Here is a 12,679-nt window from a genome sequence, read left to right on the forward strand (position 1 = left end):
AATTCTTTAAAGGCTAAAAACGATATAACGGGCTCAACGTTGATTAACTTCGGTTCCAAGTTAGGACCGCCTACTATCAGGAAAGGTCGCATATAAACAAAACATAAAAATTTATTTTTATATGTTTATAATAAATGGAAAGTTAATCGAAGAGGCCTAATAAAGGCGGAGAGATATAAAATATATAGATCTATAACGTGTTAAGCAAAATTACTAAAAACCTAAACACACTTCCGTCTAAGGGAAGGGTCGGCCATTTAAAAGTGAAAGAGAGTCCATACTCTCTTTGTCACCATAATTAAATCTATCCAAAACGAGTTCAAGTTTTGAGATGAAGATAAAACCCCTGCATAGCGAAAGCTCAAAACTAGAATAGTGTACTTCACCAAATAGTTGTGAAAACAAATCCAGTTAGTAACAGCGTATTTAGTAGGTCTTTCCAGTGGCACGACAGAGAGAAAATTGGTTCTGTGTTGACATGGAGTACTTGAGTACCTGCTCGACAGATGGCGCTGTTGATGTACACCCCCACCTGTATAGCGATCGCTGGCGTATTTTGTCCTTAGGTTTTTCTGTCGGGCAGCAGAGCTGACAGCTATATGATCACCGGCTAAGTTTAATATTGAAAAAAAGGAATTTAAATTAAATCACGGCAACAAAACAAGTACCCGGAGAGGAGTTTAAACCAATCGAGGAAGACTTGCTGTGCTCCTCCTTACCAATAGAAGTTCATCTCATAGCCCAGTTGAGCAATCTGATTTATTCTAAAATATAACAACTTAATGTCAAAATTTAATCATTCTTTAATCCACTTATACCTAGTGAATGGTACTGGTACAGTAGTCATTAATGGTATTTTTGGTACTTGGAGAGCAACTCGTTTGGTATCTTATTCATGACTAAGCATGGTATTATACAACACTACTTTGTATATAATAGACTTCTAAATATATGTATTTTTCTTGTGTTGAATGCTGAAAAAATGAAAGTGAAAACCGGTATCACTTTCAATCCCAGAAATTGTACAGCTTTTATTAATTACTGTAAATATCTTTAAAGTATTATTCAAGTGTCTCAATTTGGATACCACTTGTTTGTCTAAATATCTTTTCTTCTAATATCATATGTGGGTAAATTTTGTACAGTGTTTTACGTTAATCCACACTGTAATCATCACATGCAATGAAAATTGTTACCATAAAACTAATTGATACAGTAATTAAATTACATTAGGCCCAAGTATTTCTTGCAGTGAGTTCCTATTATTATGAATACCTTTGTTAGTTTTGTCCTTTATGATATCTCCCCCACTCTTCTCTCGGGCACTTTGTTTCAAATCCAATCTGGTCTAAATCCTCACTTACGCGCTATTTCCAGAAATTCACTGGCCATACTACATGTATTTATTCTGATATTACCATAGCTGCTATACTCTCACTAACTGTTCCTCATCCCATCTCTTTACATATAAAAACCTTCTGTCTATTTTCCACCCAATAGAAATCCAGTCTTTTTGCCACTCCCTCATACTTTATATGATTTTCTCACCACGCTCAGGCCATGAATACCAGTACTAGTGTTCTATAGAAAGGTCTTTTTACAATTTCCTTGAATTTCTTTGTCAATACCAACATTTCTTAACCATTCACTGTGTATTGGTACTCTTTGTTACTGAAGTATTAATACCAACTTAGCAGTCCAGCGTATCCCAAAGGTAACAACTGTTCTGCGTCTTTAAAAAATTGACTTCCAACACAAAATTGTTCTCATCATCCCTTTCTCTGCATTTTGTATATTGAGAATTAACTTACTCCGCGTACAGTACAGTGCTTTATATTCAGCTATCAAGAGCACCTCTTTTGTATATTGAAAATTAACTTACTCCATGTACAGTACAGGGCTCTACATTCCGCAATCAAGAGCACCTCTTGAGACCCAAGTACTGTAAGGATGCATTTTGCATGATCACATGTCATTCACCCAACAGCCCTGTGCCAAAAAATATTTTGAGGCAAATAGGATTAAACATCCCCTAAATCACTCAAAACATCACATACAACATAAATCTGCATTCTTTTGCTGGATACATGCACATGCTGCAGACACCTTACAACAGCAGTTAACTACCAACTTGGATCATAAAAGGTAGTTTCTTCTTTCTCCATGCTCATTCATAATCAGCACTGGCAATAATGCTCAAGTGAATCTTGTAGATTGCCTACAATCAAACATAGCAAAGGAAATTTAAGCTCTTTTGTATGTCTTTACCAAATTAAGAATATAATTTTGGCAATATCAATTCTTATTTTGATAATTACCATACAAAACCTCAGCAAAGCTTAAAGACCAATAATCTTTCAATGCATCATAGCATTACTGATGGTTATATAACAATTACTCAAAGCAACATCAAATAAATGAATTGCCAGTCTTCTGTGCTCATTAGCCTTTTCTTAAATGAACATTCAGCACATTCTTTTCAAACAATGAGCCACTGCAAGGAATATTGTGCTACATGCACAAGAACTCACAGACATCTCATATCAAAGCCACACCCTTCCTCTTTAACCACCGAAACTGTTAAAACTGTCCAGCTTTAACAACTTGCATTGACACAGTTCCCATAAAAACAATTAAATTAAATATATAAGTCATAGACTCAAAAGCTACATGATAAGGAAGCTTTTCTAATTTACTAAGCTACTGTTTTATCAAATGCAGTAATAATTATAGTGGCCATCTAAACCTAGGGTTAAATAGAAGTGCATCAATTTTCTATTATGATTAAGAAAGATATTATTTTCATTCTTTATTTCTATCAATATAAACTAGTCTTATGGATAAATCCCAAGTTAGATTATCGATTTTAATATTTTTTTTTTTCAATTCAAACCCGATAATTATGTGTTGCCTTATTTCCATGCAACAAAATCTGTCACATCAACTTATTCCAATAAAAACTGAAAAGGCCTCTAAAATGAATGTCCCAACATTCAGATGCAACACTCTTCATTCCATTCTGTAAAATAAACACTGAGAAAGAGGGTGAATATGATCGAAAGTTAATCCTAGGAGAACTATAAGGATTTAGCATGAAAACAAAGCTTGTATATAATATGGATGAAATCTCAGGAAAAGGACAAAAGGGAATAAAAATTTTTGTGTGAAGTTTGATGACCAGGATTTGTCATGCCTAAAAGTAAGTGCAAGAAACAGGCGAAGGGAAAAAAATTAAGTCGTGTTGAGAAAATAGAAATTGCCACAAACATTACTATTTAGTAGAACCTTGCCTTTCATGAAAATCAGTCCCCATTAGAAAATATTCAAAAGCTTTCAAGATCCATCATACAACCTCCATGTCAGAGCTCGAAAAATTACAGTTCCGTTGCAAGTCAAGCTGAAATGAATAACCATGAAAGGAGACATACCTCAAAGGCCTCCTTTATTTGCAAAATATTGGCTTCTAACACACCAGAGCAAGTTTTTTTTATACCTAGTGAAGCTAAAGTAGTTGTATTTCTTAAAGACTACTGATTTGTGAATGTGTTGAGTATGACTTAGGAAAAAGAAATATGCAGGTCTCTAGTCTAACGAAGATAAAGCCTCAGCATTCGGACATGACAAAGGCGTATGTATATAGTTTTATATGACCGAAAAGATTGAAAAGGAAGGAAAGACGCAAGGAGACAGCAATATTATGTGTACCTAAAGATTAAGTATTGGGCACAAATTCACGAGCGAAGGTCAATTTAACAGAAGACCAGGTCTTTGAATAGGTCCCAACAAACAAGAATACTTAGAGCTTACTGACATGCTTACACAAGCCAGAGGGACCAAAAATATAGCCTTGAGGGTCAAATACAATTATAAAGGTCCTCAGAGATGCTCATAGGGATGTTTGATGAAGCCTCTCACAACCATGGCTAAATCCCAGCTAAGAAGCTTCTGGAAAGACTGGTTACAGTTTATTGTTTTAGTCTGACACCTGGTACGGTGAATACAGCTCCTGCAATACAGTATCTAAAAATCCTGTCTCAAAGTCCAAGTGGGATAGCCACTGAGAGTGAAACCTATAAATGTGGGGTTGCTTGCAGAGGTTTCCTTCAACAAGGAACAGTTTTGGAACTGTCTAAGAGCCCATCCTGTTGGTTAAACTTGTTCTCCTCCGAGCAACGATGACTTATGAGGATTATCCATGTGCTGGTTGACAACTACAACTAAACAAGGACTAGTGTAAGGAGACAAAAGATTCAAAAGGGACTGGTTGGGGAGACACACAGGGATGTTCTCATTAAGATGAGCCATTGTGGCTGTGTCCTTCTGCTTTTTTGTAGCCCACCCACAAGGCTTTGCTGAGTAAGGCAACATTACGAAAGCTAAACCAGCATTCAAAGAAACATGGTTCTTGACAGAGGGAGAATAAAGGTAGAGCCATAAAGAGGAAAAACAAGGGTGGAACTGTGAGTCTTAGGGGTGTAACTCTAATCCACTCATTTCCAAGCAAAGGGGAACCACTGGTGAAACACATCTGCTGCAGCAATACCAGCAGAAAGACAGTTCAGAGTACTCTAAGCATAATAAACAATAGTCATAGGGTTTATAGGCTACAAGAATATCAGTGCCCACACTTACTACAAAATTTAAAAAGATGAGATTAACAAAAAGGCAAAAATAATAACTTTGAACAAAAATGACTTGAACAGTAAATGAATAAAATATAATTAACTGAATGAATGAATATTGCAAATGGCAAGAGAATTAAGTGCTGTTGTCAAATATACAGAACAATAATCACCCAGCCTGACAAGGAGAAAAAATCACTGAATACACCAAACAATGAAATGAAAAAAAGCAAACAAATAAAACAGAAAATTACTTGCAGTAAAGCCTTGGGAAGAACAGGCAAGATGAAGCACCAATCTCAAATATTACAGGACACAACTTTACATGAGAACAATGTAAAACAAAAGAGGTAGTCACAAAAAAAAATGGATGATAAAGATACGGCACAACAGTAAAGACTATCACAAGTGGGACAAGTGACCAATTTGGCAGTGACATACAGTGATTTTAAAGCCATGAGGTTGCACGCCAGAATGAAAAATAATGAAGAGTACCATTTGCACTGAGAGCCTTTTCAATTTTGATTTCATCAAGTTGGTGCAGTATTCTTGCAAAAAAATTCAGCTACATACATTACTGGGGATGTAGTGAACAAGTTATGAGATTAGTAAAATTAAAAGTATTTTAAGACCGTGATGGAGACCATCAAAAATAAATATATTTTAAAGTTTTAATAAGTTATAGTTACTTATTTAATTTCTAAAGGCTTGAATCTTTATAATGTAGACCTAAACCAGTTATATCTATATTAGATTAACTAGAAATAAAAGGAAGCAGCAAGAAAATTTACTTGTGGGCCCTTCATTGATAAAATTGCACTATTGCACCTAGGTCATCATTTGTTTAAAATAATGTGTATATCTTTTACGAGTCTAACAAAATTTACAAATATCTAAGCTAGTCCATCAATAGTTGTATTGTCATACAGTAAACAACTTGTTTACACTGTTCCATACAAAATTTAATTGCTACAACTACAAAAAAACATACTATACTATACAGTAGCAGGACCACTGACTGCATCTATCTGCTATTCAGATTTCAAGCTGAATACCTTTCTAAAACAGTCTACATTTGTAAATCCCTATATCATTAAAGTCAGTTATACACCATCTCATTATATACAACAATATAAAGTTCTTTTTTTCACTCTTCATTGAAGCAAGAAATTCTAATCTTAAACCCTGTCATTGGCCCTTATTATAAATCCGTACATCCTACTGTAAAGACAACTGCGACGTCTTTCCTATACCTTTCGATATCTGTAACATCTTGGTAACTGTGTAGGCAATATATTGCACAACTGTCATTGCATTTAACGACGATAATTGTTGTCCCTAACAAATAGAAGTCAGTGATACAATTCAACTTAATTTTATATGTTCATGAAACACAAATAATTCACACAGTGAGGATGGTGCACAAAATATGCTTTTTACAGGAATAATATACAATATTAGACACTCTTTGTATGCACAGGTAAGAGAAGCACAGTACTTAAGTCAGTGTTCCTAATACCTAATGCAGGAGCAACCGTGCATGTGTAAAGTTTGCATGTTTCTTTTAAAACCGTCTCCTGAAAGGGGACTGTTCATTCTGCAATAACAAAATTATAAACAGTGCATAATTAAATGGAAGAAAATTTAGGCTTCCACTTAAAATGTAAAACCAAGTCAAAACGTCTGATTCAGCATTTGCGAGTGGTAGTCCAGTGTGACTTTATGTAACAAGGGCCCACATGAAGGAGGTACATAAAAACAAGGGTCACATAACAGTCAGAGAATACACCCACACTGCAAAATTAGTATATAAACCATAAACGTTAAAATTTAGGTGTAGCCGACTTACCCCGGCATCTTTCCAAGGTAACCTACAATCACTCCCTGCAACAAAAGTGTCACCAACAATTAGGCAAATCAAAGAAAGGAGAGACTGAAATTTAATCTCATTAGCCCGAAAATGATAGAATACTTTCAATTACGTAATGTGCTTTGAATACTGTTTTCCTAATATCAAAGAAATTTACCACACAGGGCTACGAGTATGTACCACACATTAAATGCAGCAAAAAGAATGTGAAGCACAATCAGCATATGGCAAAACCTGAAACCACAAGGAGGTTAAAACAATCAATGTTGGTGAAGAGTGCACTCATTTAACCAATTGTTCGACAGCTGGGAATATATCTATCAATTGTATATAGATTTTTAACCCATTGGATGTTATAACAAATGTCTTTCAGCAGCATGGAAGATACTTGAAATCCTATCATTCATGGTTATGCTAAACGGCTAAAATAAACATATTCAACTGTGGTATATAATTCACTATAAGGGTCTTTGGTAACTGCATTGATACAATATTTAAAATCAAAGGGAGATGCATTAACTTCTTATGGAAAATTTTAAAAAGGAGTATGAATTATCTGGTGAAATCTATTTTACAATGAAGAAATATAGCCTTCAGTTCTAAAAGAAAATAGCTGTCCTGATAATACACGAGACAGAAGTGGTTATGTCTTAAGAGAAGCAGATGGACGAATTACGAAATATATATTTGCAATGCTCAGTGGTTATGTCTTAAGAGAAGCAGATGGACGAATTACGAAATATATATTTGCAATGCTCACATAAATTTATACTATCATTATATGTTTTCAAGGATCTGATTTATGCCTAAAAGTTACTGCTAACAATAGTTTCACTCCAATACTTAATAAAGATAATTCTATTCCATCAATACAAACAATTCCTGAATTAAATCTGCCTTATTTTTCGTGGTAAAAGTAGAGTGGAACATTGTAAGTTGTAGTAGGCAACACTGTGTTTAGCAAAAGAAAACTGCTGGCAATGCTGCCTATAAAACAAAGTTGCTAAAATTCTAAACAAATGATCAAAAGCCTTTTCATTAACTTTTCTTGGTGCTGTATAGCAAAATATTATTTTTTGCATAACAGTATTTTGCTAAATACAACGTTACCTGCTACAATATACAGCTGTCACTCATCTCTTTAGCCTCCCGTAAAATGTACTAGAATTAATGAAGCCAAGTGTACAATACATCAAGACTTTATCAATAAACGATCTTATGCATTTTTTATGTTTTGCCTTATGAAAGAGCTTACCTACCTTTAGAATAAAATACTGTAAGTTAATATTGAGCTTATTCAAACTTTGATATACTATAACATTATACCTGCATAAGGTTATCTTAAAGTAAGGGTAAATCTTTACCCGTGCACTGTCACTATTATCAATGAATCCTCCTCTTCCTACCTAACCCAAACTAGGATACCATGTCCTTTCATAAAGGAGTGCTTCGCACCTGCAACTCCCAACTTACCTAAAAAGACCTGGGAAGCCACGTCCCTACTCATACCACACCCTAATATCTCTGAAAGGTGCACAGGTAAAGTTTTACCACAAGTTAGATAAGGCAACATTGGGTTTCATTTAAATTGGTCAAAACCTACTTTGATACTTGACAGTTTTAGATAACAAATGTTTTCTATGCTTACTGAGTTTAGCAATACTGCCACAACAAACCCCACCCTTAGAAAGTGTGAAGAAAACTTCCCTCTTATTTATAATCGGTTTTACTATGCATTACCACTAGATACTCACTTTATTTAGATAACTTGTATAAGGTGCCAATCTAAAAGCTTATATGAACTGGACAACCTTGGGACAGGATATGGGGCATGTCCCATTGGCTAATTTATGTCACGAAGTTTGCAGGGACTTGAGCAAAACTAAATTAATTTGAATGTTTCAGTACATACATTACGCAAGAACGAATACTATAGTAGATTTGAAACTTACTTTAAAAGATCCTTATATATTACTCAAGTAATCAATGCGAACATGTGCAATACACACCCACCTTTCTAATTCAGATATAATTGGGCTAAATGAGAGCCTCTCTCCACCCACCCACTCACTCTCAACTTCACCTTGCGATATTTTCGAATTTTCACATAATAATGATTATGTTTATGGTAAGAAATTGTAGTTTATTTACTTACTCCCTAATTTCTGGACAAGAATTTTCGAAATTGGTAGACCTCTTGGTATATTCACCCAAAGAAATACAGATGGGCGTCGTTCCTACCAAAAATAGAGGATGTGATAATCTTCCACCTTTTGGTATTAGAAGTAAACTGTTAATGTTTCTTTTGACTCAAAATCATGAGAAACATTTGAGATATTAAAATTAAATAATGAAATTCACGAATGTAAATTGTAGTCTCCAGGACTTGAATGAACTTGCAAAGAGCAATTAAGGGTTAATAATGCAAAAGATTAAAATTGAAAGCCAATTATAAGATAACATATAACCCTGTTGACACAAAAAATAAGATATATTTTTTTTACAAGAAAAACGGTTTCTTTAGTCGTCCTGATATCATTTTGGAGCATATTAGAGAATTTTATGAGATGTATATTTGAAGAGAACACTCAAAATCATTCATGGCTCAGATAACTATCTATTATCTTGCTTTGACACGATTTGCTGGCTCAATTAAGAACAAAAATTCTCATATACTGTTGGACATCCATTCATGTTAGCATGATGAGTCATAACCCATATTTAAGGTGATATTCTAACTTCACTAGATACTTGGTAGAGCTCTCTCAGGGGGGTAATCCTGTACCCAGGTCCGCCTCATCTTTATCAATCTTGCAAATTTATTAGGCACTGCGTGTATTACTTTTTCCTAAGTTGCATCAATTGTAAACTATATCTTACTTGTTTACTTGTTTTGGGTTTAAATCCAACCCTCCACTGAAGTCGAGTGAACTACTTCTCGGGTGGGTCCATATTAATCATCCAACGAAACATTTTCATTATAACTTATACAATTCTTAGAATGTAGCACCTTCCAAATCATATGATCTTGTGAAAAGTAATGTCTTTAGTTTCTTCGTAAATTCAATTGCTCCCTTTGGGTCCTTCATTTCAGTTGGCAGTTTATTATAATGTCTAGGCGCACAGTAGCTAAAAACCCTTTGTCGAAATTATCAAAGTTTTCAGATAGTTCTCTACATGATAATTTTCAAGAAAATTTAATAAAACTCCAACAACCCTTAAACTAATTTTTGAGCACTAAAGAAATACATTACAGTCCTGTAGCGAACCGACCTAAGTCCAGGACTTTATCAGTTATGTGGGCCAAATTGCCTTTATAATTCACTTTAAATTCACTGAGTATTTTTTTAAATATTTCATTCCCCCAATCATATATTAGATTTAATTTTTATTTAGTTTTCAGAATACCATTTATTCAGCAATACAAATGAACCATACGAGTATATATCTTCTTTTGTACATAACTGTATCAACACAGCGTTTTTATACAATCATTTTATAGAAATAAAAATTTATGGGTGCTATAACATTATAGAAGTTCATGTATTATGTCCATCCAAATTAGATTGTTTACTTATTTTTTATGTTTTTATATTTAATTAGCTTTACACTTAAGCTAATTGCTATATATATATATATATATATATATATATATATATATATATATATATATATATATATATATATATATATATATATATATATATATATATATATATATATATATATATATATATATATATATATATATATATATATATATATATATATATATATATATATATATATATATATATATATATATATATATATATATATATATATATATATATATATATATATATATATATATATATATATATATATATATATATATATATATATATAATGAATAGGACGCATGTTGTTTTATCCTTATATCCTTTCATCTGTATCCTACATTGGTTTTAAGAGAAACATTATATATTTTAAAAATTAAATTCTATGAGGCTGAACATTGACAGCGGATGTTGTTTACATGAATCAGTTTCGTCGGTGAGCCATAATAAAAAATCTGGCCAATGAAAATCGACGTTTAATTATCATTTGCTTTACCTGTGTTTTCATTGGGAATTCATTTACTATCTCATCCGTTGCCAATTATCAAAAAGGAGTAACCAAGATTAATTATTGTGTAACCGATTTACGACACAACAGCAAGATTTATTATGAAAAGTTTTTATATGTTTTAATTTATTTAGATTATAAAAAATAAATGAAAAATATTTATTCCACTTTAACAACTGATGCAAAAGGAGTAACCAAGATTAATTATTGTGTAACCGATTTACGACACAAGAGCAAGATTTATTATGAAAAGTTTTTGTTTGAATTTATTTAAATTATAAAAAATAAATGAAAAATATATATTCCACTTTAACAACTGATGCAAAAGGAGTAACCAAGATTAATTATTGTGTAACCGATTTACGACACAAGAGCAAGATTTATTATGAAAAGTTTTTGTTTGAATTTATTTAAATTATAAAAAATAAATGAAAAATATATATTCCACTTTAACAACTGATGCAAAAGGAGTAACCAAGATTAATTATTGTGTAACCGATTTACGACACAACAGCAAGATTTATTATGAAAAGTTTTTATGTTTGAATTTATTTAAATTATAAAAAAATAAAAAATATATATTCCACTTTAACAACTGATGCATAGTTAGGTAGTATTGAAAATTAGTCGACATGAATATGATACCACAAAGAGCTAAAATTTAGATATACCATTGTGATTTAAATTTTGCTAATTTTGTATTTAAATTTAATATGTTCGAGAGAAAATCTTAATCTTTGGAGAAGGACAAATTGTCCTATGAGAATTGTGGGCATTGATGACGTTTCAGGACGTCTCGAAGCCAGCAGCCATACCTTTGTAGATTAGCATACACTGGCTGTGTCATCTTGTATGAAATAAAGTATTTACTAATTTTGAATTATACTATGGACTAGTAATTATCACGATTTGCTTTAGCATCCTAAATTGTAGTATTCGGTTTATTTCTTTAGTTACTACCATTTGAAATATGTGTAGCATACTGTTGTATTTAATAACTAAAATAAATGATGAGATTTACTTATTTACAGTAATTTACCCTTTATGGCTTGGTCTTCATAATGTCTGGCAGCTTTCAAGAAAAACCTGAAGACTTATCTCTTTGGAAAGTGTTATAATAGTGATCTGAAAACCATTAAGCCTGAATACAAATGCTAGCGAATAACTGAAAAGATACAGAGCAAAATATTAACTGGAAAGAAACTATTTTCACATACCAAGGCCCTACTGAACAGACTCATAGTGTCTGATGGAGGGCGAGAAATAAACCCCTAAAAGTAAAAGTATATATTCTGATGTACAAAATGACGTATTCTTATAATGTAATCACCTGATTTTTAATGTGTGTCCAAGAGCTATTTCAAGCCGATCTGAACCCAATAAGTAAGAAGATAAAAAACCTATTTACTTGTATATTTTTTTAGTGGAGCGTTGCCACCTCAATCACATTTATTTCTATCATCTCACTTGTTATTTTTTTTTACCTTGATTTCAGTCTTTAAAATAGTTTTTGCATAATAAGAAAGGCGGCAGAGTAAATATCACCGACAGATATTAATGAATAAGTGATACAAGTATTTATAAGTGAGGATAGCACTGAACTTTGAATTTATCGAAATAATTTCCCTTCAAATGTATTTTATTTCATTATCAAGAATATATATTAGATACACTTTATCGCATTTAATGCTTAATTTTCCAACCCTTATAGTCTGCAATTATATGGGACGGCAGGCAGGCTCATTCACTTGTCACTCTGTTTATATATATATGTATATATATATATATATATATATATATATATATATATATATATATATATATATATATATATATATATATATATATATATATATATATATATATATATATATATATATATTATATATATATATATATATATATATATATATATATATATATATATATATATATATATATATATATATATATATATATATAAAGCTCGTTCATAGTGTTCTACCTGTTTTTGATAGACATTTATTTTATTTATTCATAAATGTCTCACAGTCTTCTGTTAATGTATTATAAATAGTGACAAAATTTCACGGTATATTGA

General features: G+C 32.1%; 1 protein-coding gene across 2 annotated transcripts in view; it reads right to left on the reverse strand.

Annotated features, from left to right (window-relative positions):
- The window catches only part of stck (LIM zinc finger domain containing stck), a 58,802-nt gene extending 50,025 nt beyond the window's left edge, over positions 1-8,777 (reverse strand). The window contains exons 1-2 of one of the 2 annotated variants that reach the window (XM_068361286.1): positions 8,648-8,776; positions 6,472-6,506 (exon numbers count right to left, since the gene is read on the reverse strand). In XM_068361286.1, the coding sequence (XP_068217387.1) occupies positions 6,472-6,479 (8 nt within the window). In that variant the 5' untranslated portion in view covers positions 6,480-6,506; positions 8,648-8,776. Of the gene's footprint in view, positions 1-6,471; positions 6,507-8,647 lie in introns of both variants that reach the window. The other variant, XM_068361287.1, reaches the window with a different exon arrangement.
- Positions 8,778-12,679: the final 3,902 nt, after the last annotated feature.

Source organism: Palaemon carinicauda, chromosome 37, assembly GCF_036898095.1.
Source record: "Palaemon carinicauda isolate YSFRI2023 chromosome 37, ASM3689809v2, whole genome shotgun sequence".
NCBI classification, from domain to species: domain Eukaryota; kingdom Metazoa; phylum Arthropoda; class Malacostraca; order Decapoda; family Palaemonidae; genus Palaemon; species Palaemon carinicauda.